This window comes from Cnephaeus nilssonii (genome assembly GCF_951640355.1).
Source record: "Cnephaeus nilssonii genome assembly, chromosome: 2".
In the NCBI taxonomy this organism is placed as follows: Eukaryota; Metazoa; Chordata; class Mammalia; order Chiroptera; family Vespertilionidae; genus Cnephaeus; species Cnephaeus nilssonii.
The window spans coordinates 109,593,944-109,606,812 of NC_137073.1; the positions used below are offsets into that span (position 1 = coordinate 109,593,944).

At 49.9% G+C, this 12,869-nt stretch overlaps 1 protein-coding gene across 1 annotated transcript in view; it reads right to left on the reverse strand.

Moving 5' to 3' along the window:
• SLC1A3 (solute carrier family 1 member 3) overlaps positions 1-11,153 on the reverse strand; it is a 73,986-nt gene extending 62,833 nt beyond the window's left edge. Inside the window, exons 1-2 of the mRNA XM_079792211.1 lie at positions 10,961-11,153; positions 9,099-9,371 (exon numbers count right to left, since the gene is read on the reverse strand). Of these exons, the coding sequence (XP_079648337.1) occupies positions 9,099-9,279 (181 nt within the window). The 5' untranslated portion in view covers positions 9,280-9,371; positions 10,961-11,153. The remainder of the gene's footprint in view (positions 1-9,098; positions 9,372-10,960) is intronic.
• Between the last annotated feature and the right edge of the window lie 1,716 nt (positions 11,154-12,869).

Sequence of the window (12,869 nt, forward strand, 5' to 3'; positions counted from 1 at the left end):
GAGGCAGCAGACCGCGGCCTGGCATCGTTGCAGGGAACTGGAGAAGTCTCTTTGGGGACAGGAAGAATGGAGTTGCCCTCTGTGGAGACAGAAACTCAGCCTTGAAATTCAAAACTCCAGTGCGCCTTTCAGCTTGCGGCTCCTCAGTTTACCCCGAATCTTTGATAGGATGCCCAGTGAGAAAAAGGAGTGGCCTTCCCCACCTTCTCTCAGTCCGCCCAGGGTGTACCTTCCTTTATCTGGCTCCAGCGCTTTGTTCCTCTTCTCTGTTTGGTTTCAAAACCACGTGAGTGGAGCTCTTGGTTGGGCATCCTGGTGGGAATGGTCTTGGTCTCCCTAGGGCAGTGGTCGGCAAACCGCGGCTCAAGAGCCACATGCGGCTCTTTGGCCCCTTGAGTGTGGCTCTGCCACAAAATACCACGTACCCTAATCCTACATAATAATAGACATATATGCAAATTGACCGCACCTTCACTACACTCAAGCCACGCCCACTAGCCAAAGCCACGCCCACCAGCCAATCAGGGCAAGTATGCAAATTACCACAACCAAGATGACGGTTAATTTGCATACGCCGAGGGAGGGAGGAGTGAAGACCGAAGACAACTCAGAAGGAAGAGTGAGGAAAATCGGAAAGCAAGGTGGCTGCCAGAGGGAAAGCCCGGGCGGGGCGGGGCGGGGCGGGCGGCAGCTTGCAGGATGCTTCCTGCAAGTGGGCTACTAGTTAAGTTAATAACAATGTACCTACCTATATAGTTTAAGTTTAAAAAATTTGGCTCTCAAAAGAAATTTCAATCGCTGTACTGTTGATATTTGGCTCTGTGGACTGATGAGTTTGCCGACCACTGCCCTAGGGAATAAGCCCGGGGCAATTTTGACAGCACTGACGCTTGACATAAGCTCCTAATGTCTTCCCTCGGTGAGCAAGCGCAGTGACGGAACTTGGTGTCCTGAAACTCCCTGTGTGTTTCCCCATCTCAGGGCAATGATACTGCTCACCTAGCTGCCAGGCCAAATACTTGATGAATGATAGCATCTCCGTGTTCCAAAAATACCGAGTGCCCGGCACCTGGAATGTACGGCTTGGAAGCCGGTGCTTACATTCCAGTCGCCTCTTCCCAGCAGCACAGGCTCTTCCCGGCTTGTTTACTCTGGAGCCCAGATGAAGGCCCACGGCTTCCCTCTGACCGACGGGGGCCGGCCGAAGGCTGGAGGGCAGCAGTGGCCTCCCTCGTGCCCCCTACCCGTGGCCATCACACCCAGAGGTCCTCGGAAGTCAAGGCAAGAGAAACAGGCTGCTTGTCAGATTGGAGAGGATGGATAGGGGTGGTCAGTGTCGGAAGAAGGTCCCTCCGACTGTACAGGGTTCGACCCCACACATTCTGCTGAAGAGGCGGGCTCATTGGACTTGGAATGGCAGAGTCCTGCAGCTGGAAGCCGACAATAGTCTAAATGTACTTCGCTGTTGGGAACATACGAGGCCCAGAGACTTGTCTGAAAGTGTAAGGTGAGGAGCTGATGGCAGAGCCGGGTCTGTAACCAGGACGGTAGGCTCAGTGCTTTCTCAGCCGCATCGGGACCCTCGAGGGCACCGATCCGCAGGGGGAGGGCAGGCCCGGACGCTCGCTGCTGTGGAGCGGGTGGGGGCGCTCTGCGGGGCCTGGCCGCCCCACACCCCGCCACAGGGGAGGTGTTAGTGCCGCAGGCAGCTCTTCTGGACACGCCTGCTTATTTGATTACCCCCTTGAAGGAGAAACACATTGGAAATGGCCTGCTCCGTTTGCTCGTTATCTGTATTAACCCTTTGCACTCGCTTGCTTTTTTCTCGATTCCTTTATTCTAATGCTAACCATGTCGAGTCACACTCGACACCCGAGTGCAAAAGGTTAACAGGAAGGAAACAGCAAAATAGAATCCAGAGGTACTCTCGGAACATCACACCTTCAACATAACCTTTACCAACTGTGCTAGAAATCAGCAACATTTCCCCCAAAGTTCCCGATCCCCTCCTCGCGCCTGGCAGGGGGGGGGGGGGGAGGGGGGGGTCAGTGAATGAGCTGGGGACACAGAAACTGGAGGAAAGGACACGAGGGAGGCACTCTCACCTGCCCAGGTGGCATGAAAGCAATCACTGTGGGGCATGTTCAAGGCGGATCGGAAGCGTTTTCTCAGCAGCTCCCCGTTGTCCTGAGAGGCGCCTGCTGTCCGGCGTCCCCTCCCCTGAGCTGTCGCCCCCTCCCCTGAGCAGAGGTGGGGATCCCTTTATGCCTTGGCTCAGGAGGCCGGGTAGGTGAGGGATGGAAAACGACAGTATCGCTTACTCCGAGCCTTTCATCTCTGCCTCTCGGAGCCCTTTACAACTATTAGGTCTCTTCCTACAACCCTCTTGGCTCTCTCCTTAGCCAAGGAAACAGAAGCCACTTCTAGACCTAAACCAGAGGACCGGCCTGTCCCCCCCCACCCGCCTCGTCCCTGGGTCTCCGTTCCCTGCAGACCAGCCTCATCAAATCAGTGTGTTCTCACTCGACACCAGAGCAAAGCGGAAGCAAAGGACCAGGGCTCTCCGGTTTCTGTGGACATGCCGCCTGCCCGGCGCGGCGGGCCGTGTGTACGGTTACGGGGCTGTAAGCGGCCGCCCTGAGATATGCATCTTGGCAGAGGTGTGAGGCTCGCTCTGTTTCACACCTGAAGCAACAGGCGCAGTTCCGGAAGTGGACATACACCTAAGTGTCCGGAATCCGTAGCTCTGATCCTCTCCGCAAGGCTGCATGGACCGCACCCCACCATAGGAGGCACCCCCCACCCCCCAAGGCTTTATGAGAAGGTGGGAGAGAGGCTGGGACCCAAGGGTGCCGTGAGCACATGGCAGGATGGCTCCCCGGACAGCTTTTCCGGGTGCTGCCCCCGCGGGAGAAGCGGCAGCAGAGGAACCTCAGGCTCTGGGCCTTACACCCTGTTCCTGTCACTTCTGCAGAGCAGGGCGCTGCCATCCCCGCTTCTCAGCTCTGAGGGCCTAACCCTCCCCTCCCAGCCCCTGGCTCTCCCCCGCTCCCTTCCCATTCCCAGGGAGCGTGGGAGACCCCAGAAATCCGAACCCGGGGATCTGTTCACTGGATTCCTGTTGTCCGAACTGTGTGGCGATGCCTTCTCTCCATCAGCAGAGGGAGGTCAGCGTGGGCGCCAGGCTGTGCCCACACCACCGACTCAAGGAGTTGGCCTGTTGGTCCTGATGGCTGGCCAATCCCTGGGCCCGGGTGGCTGAGCTAACCGCCTCCCTAGAGAGCCCATGTGTCCGAGAGACACAATTCCGCGGTGGCATTCGGGGGGAGGACTGCTTTCAGTCATAAAGAAGGGCATGGGGTTCACACTGTTCTGAGAACAGACTTACTTACGGTCGTGTTTGCAGTAGGAGAACCCCATTCATGGGTCCTCACTCATTTCACATTCAAAGACAGCTCCTCTCTCTGGCTGGAGGTGCTAAGAACACCTTCCAAATCCTCATGGGGAGCCTCTTGCACTGCGTCTCCCCTGCAGTGGCATCCCACATCTCAAACTCAACATGCCCCTGTCTGAGCGTATCATCACCCCCTCCCGTGTCTTCCTCTATGCTACCTCTACTGACGGCACCATCACGCCTCAGCCACCCCAGCAAGAAGTTGGGCCATCGGCTTGCAGTCCACCTTCCCTGTCAACACTCCCTGGCAGCCAATCACCAGGGCTCAGGACGACCCTCGTAAAGAGGGCTCCACTCATCCTCTCCTTTCCCTCTCCGCTGCTCCTATTCCATGCACGGCCTTAGCTAATTGCCGCAATAAAACAAGAGTGGACATCCCCTGAGGACAGCCACCAGCACCCGGGACAGTGTGGTGGTTGAGTGTGAACTTGGCGCCAGAACGGTGGACTGGAATCCCAGTCACTGTGCTTCAGCTGAGGGATAAGAATCTGAGCTTCGGTTTTCTCATCTGCAAAACGAGACTACGAATACCTCCCTGCCTGGCATGCTGTGAGGACGAAATGAAGCTAACATGCTACCAGCACTCACAGCAGTGGCGGCACACAGGGGAAGGGTGCGGTACGTATTATCCGAGCAATGGTAGATGAGGAAACCGAGGCTGGAGCAGTGCAACTCCTCCTTCAGGATCCCACAGCTACTAGATAACACTGCCGGCCGGCCCATGAATCCAGGTCGAAAGCAACATTCATATTCTCTTCCACACGGCACGTCTGGCTTGTTAATAAGAAAGCGGAGCTTCTGAAGTGCCGATACAGAAAGACTTTTGTAGAACAGCATGCAAACTACGATCTCATTACAAACATTTGGAGTTAATGACCAACTTCCCTAATATTCCCTATGAACCTTGTATACTCCTTTGTCGTCTCATTTCCATCCATCTCTCCTGCTAAACTACCTGGGGGCAGACTCCCCATTGCATAGCAGCAGAGGGCCGGTTATGCAGCACTTAATATTTGTTACATTGCTGAATAGCATAGAATCTTCTGATAAAAAAGAAACTTTTTATTTAGCAGATAACAGTACTAGGAAATAATATATGAAGGTGGTTAACATAGTTTAACTTTCAAAAAGTTTAGAGGAAAGTACTCTTTCTTCCATCCCATTCCCCAGACACCCAGCTTCTATCTCAAGAGACAGCCATGGTGACTAGTTTCTTATACATATACTAGAGGCCCGGTGCACGACATTCGTGCACTGGGGGGAGGGGGGCTCTCCTCAGCCTGGCCTGCACCCTCTTGCAGCCCAGGACCCCTCGGGGGATGTCTGCCTGCCGGCTTAGCCCACTCCCCGTGGACAAGTGGACATCCCCCAGGGGTCCTTGCTGCTGCTGCGGAGGTGGGAGAGGCTCCCACCACCACCGCTGTACTTGCCAGCCATGAGTCTGGCTTCTGGCTGAGCGGTGCCCCCCCTGTGGGAGCGCACTGACCACCAGGGGGCAGCTTCTGCGTTGAGCGTCTGCCCCCCTGGTGGCCAGTGCGTGTCATAGCAACCAGTTGTTATGCTGTTCAGTCGATTTGCATATTAGCCTTTTATTATATAGGATTCTTCAGAGATATTAGGGAATTGCAATGATGTCTTTGCAGCATTAATAAATTTAAATTTATTGCCAAAGATGCTTTATGCACATGTAAGCAGTATGTTTTCTTTTCTAAAAAGACACCAATTTCTCTCAAACTCACAAAAGAATAACCCAAACATAAACTGTGTGTGTGTGTGTGTGTGTGTGTGTGCACAAACCAACATCCGATTCTATGCAACTCTACTTACAGATTCCCTCCCCTCCCAGCTGAGCTTATGATCCATTGCTTTGGCCCGAGATTTCATTTTTATTGTGCTGTCTGTTCCCTGGACATGTAAAGAGTAGGCATTCTGTGACATGGACACGACACAGGACTTTCCATGTCTTTCAGCGAGATGTCTGAGGTTACTCCAACTTACTACAATTTGAAGCAAGAGAAGTGCTTCCTGGAGGGAGGACAGAAACCACTCTTCCCAGCGTCATTTTCGTCAGGCAGAGGTTTGCAACGGCACTGGAAGGCACCGATCTAACACTTTAGTAACGGACTTTTAAAGGGACTTAGCACTTGGCGCTGCGTTCTCTCAGGTTGCTAGCCTGCTCCTATTACATGGGCTGTGTTACACGGCATGGCACACTCAGACTTGGACATCACTTAGAAATGACGTCAGAAACGTCATTGCTTAGAAAGACGTCACATCAGTGGGTCTATGCCTGTGCTTGCAGAGGAATTGGTAGGAAATATTTCCAACTCTCTGCTTTATTCTGAATAAAAAAGTCCCAGGTCTCTACTCCTCCATAATGTTTCCTAGTTTCCATTTCTACATACTAAAGGTCCATTTACTTTATTTCTAAAAGACAAAACAAAACAGACTGAACAAAAAAAAAATTACCTCAATATATAGGGTTCCTGTCTTTTTTATGTTTAAGTGATTAAAACATAAGAATTTGAAAACTAAGTAACAGCTATAGTTCTTCTCATCTCATCTTTGGGGAAAGCAGCTATTTTCTTCTTCCTCGCTAGTCTCTTTCCAGTTTGTTGCTATCCGACAGCAAATAAATTAGAGAGGTGATGTCTACAGTAGGTCCTCGGGTTACGTGGGAGAGCCGTTCCTATGGCGACGTAAGCGATTTTCGCTGTAAGTCTGAACCCACCTCCATAAGCACCTGCGTCACTCACATGGAGCACACACGGCAGTAATGACGTGACACAGTAGAAAAAAATTAAAAGAAAGAGAACAATTCCTGAACGTCACTTGTGGTAAATAAATAATAAAAAACATAAAGCACGTATGTACATACGTCAAAATGATGGCACTTTTTTTTTTTTTATAAATAAACGGGAGATGGCGACGTAATCACGAAACGACGTACGTCAAGTCCAACGTAACCCGAGGACTGTGTCCTTACTTTTTATTTTAAACTTTATTTTATTTTTATTGTTCCAATATGACTTTAAGAGTCGGTGTTTAGACAGGTCCTTTCCCTCTGATTTCTTTTAGGGCTGCTCAGACATGGTACCCTGTGACAAGCCAAATGGAGCCTTTGTGTCCACGGGGCCCCCCATGGGAGATGCACCCCAAGATAACCGACGGGCTCTTCCTTCTCTCCTAACTCTGTCTGCTACTAAGTTGTCCATTTGTGATTCCAAGTCTTTGCTGTAGACTCCGTGGTCGCCCTGACTGTCAATGAGCTCTTTTTATGTGTTCCTTTGTTCGTGCCTTCTTCTTGTTACGTCTGCCTCCTCAGTTTCCATTCGAAAAGCCAACCACCAGGGCATCCTGCCAAGTCATCTCGGCCAGCTCAGCCAACTTACTGCAGTTCTCAGCAATCCCAGGAACGTCCTCGTTGGGCTAGGAAGTGGCCCCCGGCGCACAGAGAAAACGGGTTCTCCAATGCTGACATTATCTTCTTTCCATTAGATACGTTATTTGTTTGTCCTCATGAACTCACGTCTCCATCAGTCTGCTTTCTGGGCTCAGGTTTTATTCCTTTCCGTTCCCCTATTCTTTCACCGAAACATTTCTGTCCAGAAACTGAACTCTCCTGGTGTTTGGAATACCATTTTGAATAAGCGTTTCTGCATCTTTCCCAAACACACTCCCGTATCACTGAGCTCTATTATTACACGTATAGGATTGCAAAATAAGTGGGTTATTTGTTAAATGAATGAGAGGGATGTGGTTGTAGGAGATTTAGACGTTTTCTGCTGAGTCTAAATGGGTAAATCATATAGTAAAATGACAGTGCTATATGAATGCACTGGCACTGCTCGCGTGGCCTCCACCAAGACACCAACATTTCCCCGCCTGGCACCTCTAACGAGATGTCAAAAAGTCAGCAGAGGAGAAAGGTGGCTGGCAGAGTGGTGAAGAGAATGGCCTCCGGTAGGAGACAGCCTGAGTCTGACTAGCACTTACTAGCATTTATGAGAGAGTGCAAACACATTTCAAGATTCAGCCCTAGCATGTCCTGGGTCAAGTTGCTTGATGTCCCCTTGTTCAGTCTCCTCATCTATAAAATAAAGATCACAGTCCTCATCCCTACCCACTCACTTCAGAAGCTTGTTTAAGGAATAAGTAAGCTAATATACACAAAACACCTAGAAAGTAGGTGGAATGGTACTATTTATAGCTGGTCACTATTAGTCTGCAGCTATTGCTTGTCTTGACAACGACCGTAATTCAAAGCAAAAAACGAGGTGAGCATACAGCATTTTACATCAACGTCCAAGGCAATGACACAGTGCTGGAATACTTCTTCCAGGAACATATTTGAAGCTGGGCACCTACTAAAGAAAGCCATCACCTCCCTACCTCAATCTGGACACTGTCTTTGAACATCTCTACAATGAACTGAAGTCATTAATCACCAACTATTACTAACAGGAGCCAAAGATGTTGAAATGGAATATGGCTAAGATCTTGTGATAAACTACTCTTCCACTGTATTCCTACTTATCTGCAATTGAAGAATCCTATTTTGGGAGGGGAGGGGGAAGTTATAATTGTATTTACATGCTACAAAATTTTCTTAGTTTTTATTGTCATTATCTCTTTATATTTGATGGGAGATCTTGGCAAACACCAAAGGTAGAGATTGAAATTATAAAAAATGCCCATTTTATGGTGACAAATTATTAGAAATTTAAGTTAAAGCATTTAAAAAAATTTTTTTTTACAGCATGGCATTGACTTACATGTTTATTGGCCAAAGGATTTCTATATGGGGTCAGTCAAAAGTTCCAAGTAGGTAAGTGGTTTTTTTTCAGCTATATTTTAAAGTAGGATCAATGCTACCCATAAGTAACAAACTACTATTTCAGATGCCAATACATCAAACAAGACAATAATGTTTTATTAATACCAATTGCTATCAACCTTTCTAAATTTGTAAGAGGCTGAGATGTTTCAAAAAGGTATAGCTATTTGTGCCCGGTGCTTCAGGGCAATGAATGAAAGAGATCAACACTTTCCCCCATTTGCCCTTCCTAGTCACTTTATGAGAGAGTGCAAACACATTTAAAGATTCGGCCTTTACGTCTAAAAGGTGGCTACTCAAATCAGCACCAGTTAGAATATAATTACTCTTGAGAGACGTGTATCTCATTTTGGGTGTACTAATTGTATAAATCAGTTTTAAATGAAAGTGACATTGTATGATGATCACATTTTGGCCAAATCTAGCATGCTTGCCTTTTTCTTTCTTTCTTTTTTTTTTTTAACTTGTTATTCAACTGCTCAGGCCTGATGATTAAATGATTACTCTTTTGTCCTTCTATGAGTTGGGAAAACATTTGATTTACTTCCCTTTCCACACAATCAATCAATCGATTTTCAGAATGCCTAATGACGCTTCTTTCAGATTCCCATGCGTTTATTGCTCCAAACATGCCAAGGGACTGTCATTTGCTGGGGGGAGGGGGGGGGCGGGAATCTTCAAAGCCAGAAGGGCGCCTGGGCTATCAGGCTGAATACCTACAATCAGTCCATCTGATAGCATTCCCAGGCCGCCGGAGGCCCCTGAGAAACAAGATCGAGTCTTTTGGGTTGTTATCCAATGACTTACCCACAATGACTGCGGTGACGGTGAGCAGCACAAAAGCATTCCGAAAAAGGTAATTTTTGACATCCTCCTTGGTGATGTTCTGCACTTTCTTCTTGGCCAGGAGTGTGCGCTTCCGGACGCCTTGCTGGAACCTCTGCATCCTGCCGCCCGCCCTGGGCTCTTCCCCGTTGCTTTTCGCCATCCTTTACTTCTCCAGGAGGGTCTCTTCTTTGCACCACAACGTCTCGGAATCAGCCCCAGAAAGCCAGGCCTCTTTGGTGTTTGAGAACACACCTAGAGCGAGAGAAAGAGACAAGGGTTACATCTCCGGCGGAGAGGTCAGCGAGCTGGGCACCAGGAGGAACGGGGCAACCCGCACAATCTCAGCAGGAATCACAATGCCTCGGCTGTGCATACCCACCGGGCCACGTGTGGGAAATGTGCATAAATGCAGAATATATGAACAGAAACCTGTGTTCTACTTTTAAGAAATCTGTCTTCCCCCCTCCAAGGAGGCTACAAAAGGGTTGATGAGAGCTGGGATGACTGCACACTCCTACCCCCACCCTATTTCCCAGAACCTAGCTGAGTGCTTTCCACAATGTTCGCCCTCAATAAATGTCCAACGGAACTGAATGCACAGGAAACACTCAATAATTACTTGCTGGCTTATGTTGTAAGCATGGCGAAGGCATAACCAGGTCAATCAAGTGAATTGAGGTATTGATAGTTCACCGTTGGAGCTTCCTGTTATAAATAATGAAGCAGCTATTTTCTTCATTTAAAAAAAAATCATCATAAATATCAACTAGTACACATGGCCATGAAAAGAACACAAGTAAGCCACAGGACTTGGCAACCACATTTGACTATTTCACAAGGCAACTTCTGAATTTCTTTTTTTCTTTTCTTTCTGGAAAATAAGAAAAATACTCTGGGCACATCTATCCACCACCTGAAGTCATCATCAATTCCCACGTTTGTTACAAGTGCAAGTGCAAAGCAGTCTTTGCCTTTGTGGCAAAGACACTGAGGTCTTCTGAGGAGACCATCCCGACTTCCGAGTATTTTAAATGTGAGGATTTCTAGAACAGAGGAGAGGCGTCCAACTCTCACCCCAAACGTGACGGCGTGCGGTTTCTACTTTCTTCCCGGCGTTCCCAGGTTACTAAAACCTAAGGAACTCTTTGCAGAGGTGGAAATCGTTTTTGAAATATCAAAAGGGATACCTCCCGCTGCTTTACAAGATTTCTAATCCCTAATCTCTACCACGGATCAAGCCAAGAAAAAAAAAAACACAAAAAAACCCCAACCAACCAACCGAGCCCGTGGACGTGTGTGTCTGGCAACACCAGCAGCCTGCGTGTGCGACCGTGGGGGAGGTCACTGGCAAACCCTCGGGCGCCTCTGGCAAACCCAAGTGTGGAAAGGGGGAAAAAAAAAAAAGACTTGCTTCACCGTGTTGACTTTTAAATACAATCACAGGGCGGCGTCAGCGGTAGTAAGACCTGCACGTTGTGGAAACACCTCCCCGCAGAGCGGACGCGCAGGGAGAAGGGATGAAGAGGGGACGCCAAAGACCAGACTTTCCCCCTCCTGACCTCCGATCGCCTCCACCGGCCCGTCGCTGCTCCGCAGAGCCGCCCAGCCCCGATCCTCTTCCAGATCTCCAGCCACCACCTGCCCCCCCCCCGGCGCCCCGAGGCACCAGCTCCAAATCCGCACTCACGGCCCGGCCCCGGGAGACCCCACACGCGCCCGTGACATTCAGGGACCCGCGCGGACTTGGACCGGCCAACGTGGCTAGCGCTGGCCCTCGCGGCTCCTCCGCCGGGGAGACGGGGCATCCCGCCAGCGGGACGGAGCCCGGGCGGTCGACTTACCTGGGCGGACCCTGTGCCGGGTGGGAGGGCGCCCCGGCGGTGCCCCGGGAAGCCCAGCAGGTAGGAGCGGAGGGGCGCGCAGGGAGCCCGCGGGCATGTGCTCTGGGACCGCGGGCGACGCGCCCGCAACTTAAGGAGCGGGGCGGAGTCTGCGCCCGGAGCGGGGCGGGGCGGGGCGGGCGGGGGGCACCGGCCGGAGCGGGAAGCCCGGGGGTTCTGCACTAGGGATGAATCGGGGCGCCCCGGCTGCGGGCTGGCTGGCTTGGGGTGGCCCCCCGAGACCACGTTCTGGCGCGGTCGGGTCGCTCTCATTAGAAATGCAAACGGGGGCGGGGAGGCCGGGACGGGGAGGCGCGCGCACGCCGCGGGCCGGAGGGCTGGCCGGCGCGTTTGCAGGCAGCCCTTTCCGAGGCTGCTGTAAGGACCTCGCTTTATTCCCGCGGGCTCCCTCCCCTCGGAGAAACACGAGAGCGTGCCCCTTGGCCTGCTTGTACCACTGTTAGGAAAGAGTCCCTCTCTTTGGAATTGGGGACGTAACTGGCATTTCTTGGGAAGACCCTGAACGCAATCTAGTGGGGTGTGTGTGTGTGTGTGTGTGTGTGTGGGGGGGGGGGGGGGGGGGTGCTTGCTTACTACAATTCTCCAAACGTGCCTAAAGTTACTCAAAACACAAGCTGAGACATGCCCCTATTTGAGCAGGTTCAACTCTATTGTAACCAATCTAATGTAGCTCAAGGTGCCTGCCTTGCAAAGATTAAAATGGTGACCCAAGGAGACCAGGTTATTTGCTAAAAACTACAGACTAGAAACAATTTTTATGACCCAGGGTGTAAGTACACACTTGAAGGTTTGTGATTTCAAAAGGTAAGTTGCTGTGCAGATGGATGCCTCCACTTTAAAGGATGCTACATGTCCCCCTCCGCCCCCATCGTTTCTAGGAACGAGAAATTTCTCATTGCCTTGAGAATATATCTGGCACGTTCAAGTGCACTTTTCTTAAGAAGGAAAATCGATTGTGGAAATAGATTTTAAGACCGGCTCCTCTCCAAAGCTTAGACATTGTTTAACACGAAGAAAAAAGTTTTAATAGGAGCAAAAACCCACACCAAAACTAACAGCCAGGGGTCTGCATTCCTGCTCATTGACTCGCATATTCACCATGCAAAATCTGCTCAGATTTTGTGTCTGTCACCCAAGAAGAAAGGATGTCTTTTTCCTTCATTAGTAAATTCAGGGGGAGAGCCTGAAGCTCGGTCCCCTGCCTGCTTCCACGGCCCTTTGGAACAGCTGCCGGCTGTTATACTTGCTGCTAATTTGTCATTTGAAAGCCGTGGTGAATCACGTAAATGCTTTCAAACGACAAATTAGCAGCAAGTATAACAACTTTTAAATTTGGCATCATCTGCAGAGTTGATTGAAAATACATACTCTTGAGAGTCTCGGCCCTCAGCAATCTTTCTCTTCCACTCACATCCCAGGTCACTTAGCATCTGTGCCACGTTGTTCACCACTTACTTATATGGTCGTCTACTGCTCCTTTCTCTTAAAAATCCTGTTACAATTTGGCTCCTCAACCGAAGTATAAGTTCTTGGAGGACAAGAACCAGTCTTATGCCTGATGCATAGTAAACACTAAATAGCTCCTAAGTGGATGGCATGTTGTAAGGGTAGGAAACAAAATGCTTTTCAACCTTCCGTGTTCAAACACAACCACTGGATTTTATGTTGGCGCTTCTGGTCTAAGCGTGTGGAGCAGATGCCATTTCCCAATACGGTGACTTCATTTTACAGCGTTTATTTACTATACTAAATCCTTCCTGGGCCATGGGTTTAAGGCTAATCCATCCACATTTCTCGAGGAAGTGACCTGTATTTCCAGGGAATTTAAAGAGAAATCTTTAAATTATTT